We start from the raw sequence: 11,151 nt of genomic DNA, 5'->3' as shown, positions 1-11,151 counted from the left end.
TGAGCGCGATGACAGTGACCAACAGAGACACAGCTGAGCGCGATGACAGTAACCAACTGAGACACAGCTGAGCGCGATGACGGTGAAGGACAGAGACACAGCTGAGCGCGATGACGGTGAAGGACAGAGACACAGCTGAGCGCGATGACGGTGAAGGACAGAGACACAGCTGAGCGCGATGACGGTGAAGGACAGAGACACAGCTGAGCGCGATGACGGTGACCGACAGAGACAAAGGTGAGCGCGATGTCGGTGACCAACAGAGACACAGCTGAGTGTGATGGACGGGAGGAGGTACAGAGAGATGGTAGGATCAATACTAACGTGGACCGTGAGGCAAAGAGACCACAGAGAAGATGCTGTCGCAGGCTGCAGAGGGAAGAGGAGAAAACACTGTGAGGAGCAGGAGGAGTGGCCGGACGGAGAAGAAGCGAGAAAGGAGGAGGAAAGAGAGATGCAGGAGAAGGGAGGAGGATCAGGAGTGGGAGGAGAAGCAGGAGGAGGAGAAGCAGGAAGGAGGAAAGAGAAGAGCAGGAGGAGAGGAGATGGAAGAGCAGGAGGAATAAACTAAGATAGCCGTTTCCCCCTTTCCAGTCTTTATGCTAAGCTAAGCTAAGATTTCAGTTGAAAGACAAACTTTAGCTTGATGTATTTCAGTGATAAAAAAAGCTGTCGTCCAGTCAGCAGGTCCCCTGGACGACAGGTGTTGGGACCTGTTAGCTCTGAGGCCAGGCAGCATATTCATTCCCATGTTCAATTCTCGCTGTGTCCCACAGACACACCTGTTCCCCCTGTTCCCCCCACAGAAACACGTTTTAATAAGGTGAACCTGCTCTCTGTCTCTGACTGATCAATGAAGCGGAAAGATAATGACGGACTTCTGATCAGCTGGCTGATTGATCTCCACTCTGCTCGTTCACTGATGATCAGCAGCTGGACGACATGCACAGCAAAGGAGGTTAGTGTGAGTGGTTAGTGTCCGAGACAGGAAACCATTTCCATGTTCAGTTCTGTGATTGGACATCGACCTGAGAACACTTTTTTTTCTCCTACTCAAATATAACCTGCCGTTCAATATTAGTTACCATGGCAACTGAGGACAGACAGTCCTGACCATGAAGGACCCAGAAGGGAACAATCCCATCCAACTACCAGCCAACCACCTGCCTCTGCACAACATGGAAGCTCCTGTCAGGCATCATAGCGGCTAAGATGAGTAGGCACATGGCTCAATACATGGACAGAGCCCAGAAGGGAATGGGCAGTAATACCAGGGGAGCCAAGCAACAGCTACTGGTTGATAGAGCAGTCACTCAAGACTGCAAGACCAGGCAGACCAATCTGTGCACCGCCTGGATTGACTACAAGAAAGCCTACGACTCAATGCCACATTCATGGATAGTGGAATGCTTGGAAATGTACAAGATCAACAGGACACAATAGCCTTCATCAAGAACTTAATGGGGCTGTGGAGGGTTTCACCCCAAATCCAGCACCCTGCGACTGTACACCCAGCGTAGCGAGGGGGGCCGAGGGATACTGAGTGTCAAGACCACTGTCCAGGATGAAACGACAAAGATCCAGGAGGACATCAGGAAGATGGCCCCCAAAGATAAAGGGCTGAGTGAATCAGGTCAAAATGGAAGACCCCTCCTAAGGTAGCTGAGAATGACCAAGCTAAGATCCTGTGGGACTTCAAGATCCAGACTGACAAACTGGTGATGGCTAACCAACCAGACATCGTGTTGATCGACAAACAGCAGAAGAAGGGTGCAGTGATAGATTGAGTGATGCCAAGAGACGGCGACAGCGAGAAAGAGTAACACCAGAAGCTCGAAGTCTTAGGGTTGTACTCCCTTTTGTTGCCAGCTGTTTAGACAGTAACGGCTGTGTGATGTGTTATTTTGAGGGGACAACAAATTTACACTGTTATACAAGCTGTGCTAACATCTACAAGACTTCAAAGGCCGGGCTTCTGTTAGACCTGTGATTTGTAGGATTGTGTTCAGTGGGCGGGTCTTACTTGAGTGGAAGGGGCTGCTGGGACCCTGCGGCGAGTCGAACACGCTGCCTACATCTGTGGAGCTGGAGGCGCCGGAGGCGGGGGGAGGAGTCAGCGGGGTGCGGGGGGAGTTGGGGGCAGAGACGGCCCCGCCTTCTGCCTCGTTATCAGGGATGCGGCTGTAACTGATCTTCCTGGGCTCGTTCTGCAGCGGCGTCGGGTGTCGCATGGTGCCGAGCCTTGCCGAGGTTGGCCGGATCCCCGGAGACTTCAGAGGACAGGTGTACTTCTTCACCTGGACACGGCGGGAGGGGTAATAGATACTATATATTAAATATTAATACAGTTCATTTTCTGTTTTTATGTGGGTGCACATTAAGGTGGACTGTATCAAATTTAATATTAAAAGGAAATCAGCCCCTGATTTATCCCGGTCCATGAAAACCAGTTAGATAAAGTAGACCAGAATCCCTGAACCTGAACACTGGGACTGATGTTTGGTGTTTTCAGGAGTTTATTACGGGTTCATCAGGGTTCTTTTATGGGCTTCAAGAGGTTCTATACTGATTCAGGTCTCAGCAGGAGGTTCTGTACTGATTCAGGTCTCAGCAGGAGGTTCGGGTTTTTGTAAACTCAGGACTGATGTTTAGACCGAGTTCAGGTGTTTGTGTTACCATGGTGATACTTACAAAGCGAGGTAACGATCGGGCATTTCGAGGTTCGATCTCCAGAGACTTGTTGAACAGGTGATCAGCGAAGTCCTTCTCGGACATGTCCTCCATTGGGTTAAGGTTTTCAAAGAACTTCTGCTCCAGAAACACAGAGAACACTGTCACACCTCTGACTCCACATGCCAATGTAAACAGGAAGTGACATAACCATCAGACAGACCCTGATGTCGCTTTCCACTCTCAGACAGTACGGCTGGTTCTGGTACTGTTGGATCTCTCCGGTGATTTCAGCCACTTTCCGTCTCTTGCTGAAGTTGATCAGGTCTTTTCCGTGCCGGCGCAGGAAGTCGGGGTTTCCCTCCTCCGTCTTCAGGATGTTGGTCAGGTAGATTCCTGACAAACAGACAGAGGCACCTTTAACCTTTGACATTTCCTGTCTAGCCTTCACGAACAGACAGCAGACAGGTGACAGTGAAGGCAGACATTTAACAGGTGACAGGTAACAGGTGACAGCAGACAGCAAACAGGTAACAGGTGACAGCAGACAGGTGACAGGTGACAGCAGACAGGTAACAGGTGACAGCAGACAGGTAACAGGTGACAGCAGATAGATGACAGCAGATAGGTGACAGCAAACAGGTAACAGGTGACAGCAGACAGGTGACAGCAGACAGGTGACAGCAGACAGGTGACAGCAAACAGGTAACAGGTGACAGCAGACAGGTGACAGCAGACAGGTGACAGCAGACAGGTGACAGCAAACAGGTAACAGGTGACAGCAAACAGGTGACAGGTGACAGCAGACAGCAAACAGGTAACAGGTGACAGGTGACAGGTGACAGCAAACAGGTAACAGGTGACAGGTGACAGCAGACAGGTGACAGGTGACAGCAGACAGGTAACAGCAAACAGGTGACAGCAGACAGGTAACAGCAAACAGGTGACAACAGACAGGTAACAGGTGACAGCAAACAGGTAACAGGTGACAGCAGACAAGTGACAGCAGACAGGTAACAGGTGACAGCAGACAGCAGACAGGTGACAGCAGACAGGTGACAGCAGACAGGTGACAGCAGACAGGTGACAGGTGACAGCAGACAGGTGACAGCAGACAGGTGACAGCAGACAGCAGACAGGTGACAGCAGACAGGTGACAGCAGACAGCAGACAGGTGACAGCAGACAGGTGACAGCAGACAGGTGACAGGTGACAGCAGACTGGTGGAGCGTACCGAAGAAGGGCACACAGGGGGGGTTGATGGAGCGCAGCTTGGCCAGGTACTTCTTGTAGTGGTCTTCGCTCAGCTCGTGGGCTTCCTCCAGGATCTTTCTCTGTCGACTCGGGATTTGCTGGAAACAGAAGAGTCAGTTAGTGTTCTGCTCTAGCAGAGTAAATTCCTGTGAATAAAGAACTGTTTGAGATGATGAAACAGAGAGGACAGGGAGATTGGTGTTTACTTGAGTGACATCAGTCCCTCACCTCATGCGTTCCTTTCAGCACAGTGTTTCCCATGCATTGATTCATTTGCGGCGACCCGCCACACCATCGCCGCTGACCGCCACACATTGATTTTTTTACTATGTATCAGAATCAAAAATTGAAAGATTCGCTCGGCCCCTCCCATCGCTTGCTCCCTCCCTCCATCATAAACATTAGCCGCTTTTACGCTGCCGTATAATATGGTGGCTCGCTGTGCTGTAAAGGTAAGGAGCCAGAAAGGGTTGATGTATGTGTTGCTGCTGGTGTCGCGTTAACGTTACATGTAACGGCCTTTTTCAACGCCGCTGGTTCCAGAAAGCCGTGTCGCCACGTGAAAGAACACATGGTTGCATGATTATGCCGCATACGTTGGTTCAGTAGCCTGGAAGAACGAGCAGATGCTGTTTACTGGCGGATAAGCGTTTATTCTGGGATCTCTTAACACAACAAAAAAACAGCAAGCTGCCCGCGTGTGAGTAGCCTAGGAAGCATTCATGTTAGAATACAGCTGGGAGGTCCAGGTCACAGCTGCTCTACGGTCTACAGGACTGGTCCCTGGACCTGAACATCTATTAAACCAGAAGCTGAAGTCACAAATGTTACCTCAAAGGTGTGGTCCAGTCTGTAGACCGGAGATGAGTTCATGGCACTGACCACCTCCAGAACACCGTTGAAGTTGTTGAGTTCCTGAAAAACCTGCAGGATCTCAATGATCCGGGATACAACAGCAACTCGTTCCTCCAGGTTCTCCGTTTCTACGATACACCTGCAGAGAACACACACACACCTCAGAACTAGGTCTGAACCAGGTCAGGCAGGTGAAGCAGGTTAAAACCCCTGCAGATTTCTCTGTAAGTCCACCACGGCTGGCTTTCACAAAGAACCCTGTCCCTGGACCGGATCCGTCTGATCTGTGTAAGGAAACATCTGTAGTCTGTGACGCTGTATTTACTGTCGTCTTAATGAGAGTTTCAGCTGGTTAAATAAAGATAGAAGAGGGACCTGGACTTCGGGTGAGCCGGGTTTACCCGTACATCTCTCAGTGAATACACTAGGTTTATTGGTTGGTGCTCTGTCTGTGATGGTTTGTGGGTCAGAACCAGGTCTTACTTTTCAAACCACAGGGTGAGGTTGGTGGTGTGTCGGATCATCCTCAGCAGGTTGGGTGAGTGAATCTCTTTGTCCTCTTTGGTCCAGACGCTGCCGACCAGCTCCGACGGCTGCACCGCCCTGCAGGACACCAGATACACATCACAGGTCAGATGGGAGTGTGTGGCAGGTGTGTGGCAGGTGTCTGACCTCCAGTGTGTTACCTGTAGAAGTCTGACTCGAGCAGGGTGAGCTGGCGGGCGATCTCAATGGGGTGCAGAGTCATGAGGTCGAACTGGTCTATGTTTCCTGGTTTACAGATGTGCCACTCAAAAGGAGGAGGAGAGTTCTGGAAGGTGATGCTGTGACTGGGCACGCTCACCTGAACCTGCTTCTTTCTCTGGATGATTTTAGTGATTGACTCCACCCACTTCCTCATCGCCTTACCTGCAGCACACGACATAAATGAGGTTACAAACCCAGCTAGTAAGCAGGGACTGGTCCTGGACCAGGGACCATGTTGAGTTTAAACCAGGTACAGGTCCATCAGGTTTTTAATGATAGCAGTAATAACAGAGTATGGACAGGCGCGTACCTCAGACTGACAGGCGCGTACACATCTGACTGATGACTGACAGGCGCGTACCTCTGCCTGACGACTGACAGGCGCGTACCTCTGCCTGACGACTGACAGGCGCGTACCTCTGACTGACAGGCGCGTACCTCTGACTGACAGGCGCGTACCTCTGACTGACAGGCGCGTACCTCTGACTGACAGGCGCGTACCTCTGACTGACAGGCGCGTTCCTCTGACTGACAGGCGCGTTCCTCTGACTGACAGGCGCGTTCCTCTGACTGACAGGCGCGTTCCTCTGACTGACGCCTGACAGGCGCGTTCCCCTGACTGACAGGCGTACTGACAGGCGCGTTCCCCTGACTGACGCCTGACAGGCGCGTTCCTCTGACTGACGCCTGACAGGCGTACTGACAGGCGCGTTCCTCTGACTGACGACTGACAGGCGTACTGAAAGGCGCGTACCTCTGACTGACGACTGACAGGCGCGTACACCTCTAACTGACAACTGACAGGCGTTGCGTCCTCTGACTGACGACTGACAGGCGCGTACACCTCTAACTGACAACTGACAGGCGTTCTGACAGGTGCGTTCCTCTGACTGACAACTGACAGGCGTACTGAAAGGCGCGTTCCTCTGACTGACGACTGACAGGCGTACTGAAAGGCGCGTACCTCTGACTGACGACTGACAGGCGCGTACACCTCTAACTGACAACTGACAGGCGTTCTGACAGGTGCGTTCCTCTGACTGACAACTGACAGGCGTACTGAAAGGCGCATTCCTCTGACTGACAACTGACTGACGCCTGAAAGGCGCATTCCTCTGACTGACAACTGACTGACGCCTGAAAGGCGCGTTCCTCTGACTGACGCCTGACAGGCGCGTTCCTCTGACTGACGCCTGACAGGCGTACTGACAGGCGCGTTCCTCTGACTGACGCCTGACAGGCGTACTGACAGGCGCGTTCCTCTGACTGACGACTGACAGGCGTACTGACAGGCGCGTTCCTCTGACTGACGACTGACAGGCGTACTGAAAGGCGCGTACCTCTGACTGACGACTGACAGGCGCGTACACCTCTAACTGACAACTGACAGGCGTTCTGACAGGTGCGTTCCTCTTACTGACGCCTGACAGGCGTTCTGACAGGTGCGTTCCTCTTACTGACGCCTGACAGGCGTACTGACAGGCGCGTACCCCTGACTGACGCCTAACAGGCGTACTGACAGGCGCGTACACCTCTGACTGACAGGCGTTCAGACAGGCATTCAGACAGGCGCGTACACCTCTGACTGACAGGCGTTCAGACAGGCATTCAGACAGGCGCGTACACCTCTGACTGACGCCTGACAGGCGCGTACACCTCTGACTGACGCCTGACAGGCGCGTACACCTCTGACTGACAGGCGTTCAGACAGGCATTCAGACAGGCGCGTACCTCTGACTGACAGGCGTACTGACAGGCGCGTACCTCTGACTGACAGGCGTACTGACAGGCGCGTACCTCTGACTGACAGGCGTACTGACAGGCGCGTACCTCTGACTGACAGGCGTACTGACAGGCGCGTACCTCTGACTGACAGGCGTACTGACAGGCGCGTACCTCTGACTGACAGGCGTACTGACAGGCGCGTACCTCTGACTGACAGGCGTACTGACAGGCGCGTACCTCTGACTGACAGGCGTACTGACAGGCGCGTACCTCTGACTGACGACTGACAGGCGTACTGACAGGCGCGTACCTCTGACTGACGACTGACAGGCGTACTGACGGGCGCGTACCTCTGACTGAGGCAATGAACTCCTCCAGTCGTCCCAGCAGGTGAGCGTCTCTCTCGAAGTCGTAGAAGTGATGCTCCACCCAGTGACGACACACATTCAGCACTCTGCAGGAGGGGGAGGAGTTATCACAGGTCACATGGATCAACGACATCATCAGTCTAACTTGATGTTGAGTTTAAAAAATCGTCGCTAGGAACTGAAACCTGGATTTTCTCTCTAACTGGAACCAGACGAGCGAATTCTTTCCAGGAAACTGAAGACTGATTAAAAACACTGTGTCAAAGCTCAAACAACTTGAAAGTCGAAACCAGGAAACACAGAAACTGCCAGTTTAACTCCAAGACTCGTCCTGACGAGTCCTAAACGTCTCAGAGTAGTCAAAGACGTGTTAGGTCCTGGTCTGAGAGATGTTTAGGACTCGTCAGGTCCTGGTCTGAGAGACGTTTAGGACTCGTCAGGTCCTGGTCTGAGAGACGTTTAGGACTCGTCAGGTCCTGGTCTGAGAGAAGTCAAAGACGTATTAGGTCCTGGTCTGAAAGACGTTTAGGACTCGTCAGGTCCTGGTTTGAGAGAAGTCAAAGACGTATTAGGTCCTGGCCTGAGGCACGTTTAGGACTCGTCAGGTCCTGGCCTGAGGCACGTTTAGGACTCGTCAGGTCCTGGCCTGAGGGACGTTTAGGACTCGTCAGGTCCTGGCCTGAGGGACGTTTAGGACTCGTCAGGTCCTGGCCTGAGGGACGTTTAGAACTCGTCAGATCCTGGTCTGAAAGACGTTTAGGACTCGTCAGGTCCTGGTCTGAGAGACGTTTGAGACTCGTCAGGTCCTGGTGTAAGAGAAGTCAAAGACTCGTCAGGTCCTGGTCTGAGAGACGTTTAGGACTCGTCAGGTCCTGGTCTGAGAGACGTTTAGGACTCGTCAGATCCTGGTGTAAGAGAAGTCAAAGACTTGTCAGGTCCTGGTCTGAGAGACGTCAAGTCCTGGTCTGAAAGATGTTTAGGACTTGTCAGGTCCTGGTCTGAAAGACGTTTAGGACTCGTCAGGTCCTGGTCTGAAAGACGTCAAGTCCTGGTCTGAAAGACGTTTAAGACTCATCAGGTCCTGGTCTGAGAGACGTTTAAGACTAGTCAGGTCCTGGTTTAAGAGAACTCAAAGACGTGTTAGGTCCTGGTCTAAGAGAAGTCAAAGATGTGTTAGGTCCTGGTCTAAGAGACGTTTAAGACTCGTCAGGTGCTGGTCTGAGAGACGTCAGGTCCTGGTCTGAGAGACGTTTAAGACTCGTCAGGACCTGGTCTGAGAGACGTTTAAGACTAGTCAGGTCCTGGTTTAAGAGAAGTCAAAGACGTGTTAGGTCCTGGTCTAAGAGACGTTTAAGACTCGTCAGGTGCTGGTCTTAGAGACGTCAGGTCCTGGTCTGAGAGACGTTTAGGACTCGTCAGGTCCTGGTCTGAGAGAAGTCAAGTCCTGGTCTGAGAGACGTTTAAGACTCATCAGGTCCTGGTCTGAGAGACGTTTAAGACTAGTCAGGTCCTGGTCTGAGAGACGTTTAAGACTAGTCAGGTCCTGGTCTGAGAGACGTTTAAGACTAGTCAGGTCCTGGTCTGAGAGACGTTTAAGACTAGTCAGGTCCTGGTTTAAGAGAAGTCAAAGACGTGTTAGGTCCTGGTCTGAGAGACGTCAAGTCCTGGTCTGAGAGAAGTCAAGGACTCGTCAGGTCCTGGTCTAAGAGAAGTCAAAGACGTGTTAGGTCCTGGTCTGAGAGACGTTTAAGACTCATCAGGTCCTGGTCTGAGAGAAGTCAAGTCCTGGTCTTATAGACGTTTAAGACACGTCAGGTCCTGGTCTAAGAGACGTTTAACACTCATCAGGTCCTGGTCTGAGAGAAGTCAAGTCCTGGTCTGAGAGAAGTCAAGGACTCCTGTCAGGTCCTGGTCTGAGAGAAGTCAAGGACTCCTGTCAGGTCCTGGTCTGAGAGAAGTCAAGGACTCCTGTCAGGTCCTGGTCTGAGAGAAGTCAAGGACTCCTGTCAGGTCCTGGTAATTAGGACTCTTCAGGTTTAGAAAATATTTCTAATGAAGTCTGTTGATGACATTTTGTCTGACAGGTCACCTCTCAGCCAATCACAGGGGTGTAACGGTTCAGAAACAGAGACCAAATCCGCAATCTAACGTCCATGTTCTAGAGTCGCTGTTCCGTCTTTCTGCTGTACCCAAAACATACCGACAGTGAATTCTGTGTACCGTTACACCCCTAGTTGACGTAGTGAGTAGGGCCATTCATGGCCCGTGATGTCACCGTGATGTCAGAGGAAACCGAGTGGGACATCAGGTCCTGGGTCAGTCAGTTAGCAGTCTCTACCTGAGCTGTACCGGCTGAACAAACTCTTTCCGGAAGCGTTTGAGTTCAGCGCTGAGCGGCTGCTCTCCTCCCTCCATCTGATCCGCCTCGCTGGGCCTCGGCTCCGGGATCTCGAACCTGAACACAACAACATGGCAGACCTGGGATCAGTGCTTGGCTCACAGCTTCAGCAGAGACAGAGAAGAGATAAAGGGATGTCAGACTGGTCCTGCCCAGGAGGAGCTGGGACAGGAAAACTACTCTTCTACAGGATTTATGAACCGGAAGACTCACAGCAGACAGGAACAGAGCAGCGTCTCCTTGTGGGCACCACATCTTCATGTTTCATGCTTGTTAAACCCTCTTATCATGAATCCTCCATGCTTTGTCCGCGTCATTTAAAACCTTACAGTTGGTCTACAAAGCACTTCCTGGACTGGCTCCTCCTTACCTGTCTGGCCTTTCTCTTTGTTTATCAGCTGATTCTGGGAAAACTGTGTGACCTCCATGATAACAGTTACACAGCCTATCAGTGAATTATTATGTGAAGAAATAAAATCAAAGTATTAAAAAATTGGATTTCTGGTCTAAATCCTCTAAAACTGTATTGAAGCGGTCTGATTGGTCCTTGTGTTGTCCGACAGGTGAGCTCACCTCTCCATGAGCAGGTCCAGCAGCTCCTGAGGTTTACAGAAAGACCTATAGGTGGTCAGAAATGTTCGGACAAAGTTTGGATCTGGAGGAAACAGAAATAGGAAGCAGACTGACGGTCAATAATCACTGTGATCAGACAAAAGAGGACAACAAAAACACGAAGGATTTATTTCCGATGAGGATTATCACTGATTTCATATGAGCCAGATTAAAATGTCCTTCTGAAAGACAGAAGGAGCATATCAAGTCTAACCTGGTCCTCTTAATAAACACCTGAGTGACATCACGCCTCACCTGGTCCCGTTAATAAACACCCGAGTGACATCACGCCTCACCTGGTCCTCTTAATAAACACCTGAATGACATCACGCCTCACCTGGTCCCGTTAATAAACACCCGAGTGACATCACGCCTCACCTGGTCCTCTTAATAAACACCCGAGTGACATCACGCCTCACCTGGTCCTCTTAATAAACACCTGAATGACATCACGCCTCACCTGGTCCCGTTAATAAACACCCGAGTGACATCACGCCTCACCTGGTCCTCTTAATAAACACC

The 11,151-nt window shown here is 51.4% G+C and overlaps 1 protein-coding gene and 1 long non-coding RNA gene across 2 annotated transcripts in view; one reads left to right on the top strand and one right to left on the bottom strand.

Moving 5' to 3' along the window:
• Window positions 1-11,151, bottom strand: part of LOC123970314 (son of sevenless homolog 1-like) — a 35,518-nt gene that overhangs the window by 3,613 nt on the left and 20,754 nt on the right. Inside the window, 10 exon segments of the mRNA XM_046048306.1 lie at window positions 2,024-2,297; window positions 2,692-2,808; window positions 2,894-3,066; window positions 3,905-4,022; window positions 4,756-4,918; window positions 5,263-5,382; window positions 5,466-5,688; window positions 7,602-7,705; window positions 9,958-10,074; window positions 10,591-10,672. Of these exon segments, the coding sequence (XP_045904262.1) occupies window positions 2,024-2,297; window positions 2,692-2,808; window positions 2,894-3,066; window positions 3,905-4,022; window positions 4,756-4,918; window positions 5,263-5,382; window positions 5,466-5,688; window positions 7,602-7,705; window positions 9,958-10,074; window positions 10,591-10,672 (1,491 nt within the window).
• On the top strand, window positions 6,353-10,955 carry LOC123970315. The gene is made up of 2 exons (XR_006824928.1): window positions 6,353-9,060; window positions 9,160-10,955. It is a non-coding gene; the product is annotated as an uncharacterized LOC123970315 (long non-coding RNA).

This window comes from Micropterus dolomieu, linkage group LG04, assembly GCF_021292245.1.
Source record: "Micropterus dolomieu isolate WLL.071019.BEF.003 ecotype Adirondacks linkage group LG04, ASM2129224v1, whole genome shotgun sequence".
In the NCBI taxonomy this organism is placed as follows: domain Eukaryota; kingdom Metazoa; phylum Chordata; class Actinopteri; order Centrarchiformes; family Centrarchidae; genus Micropterus; species Micropterus dolomieu.
The sequence above is the reverse complement of the archived record's forward strand: the minus strand, read 5'-3'. Positions and strand labels throughout refer to the sequence as shown.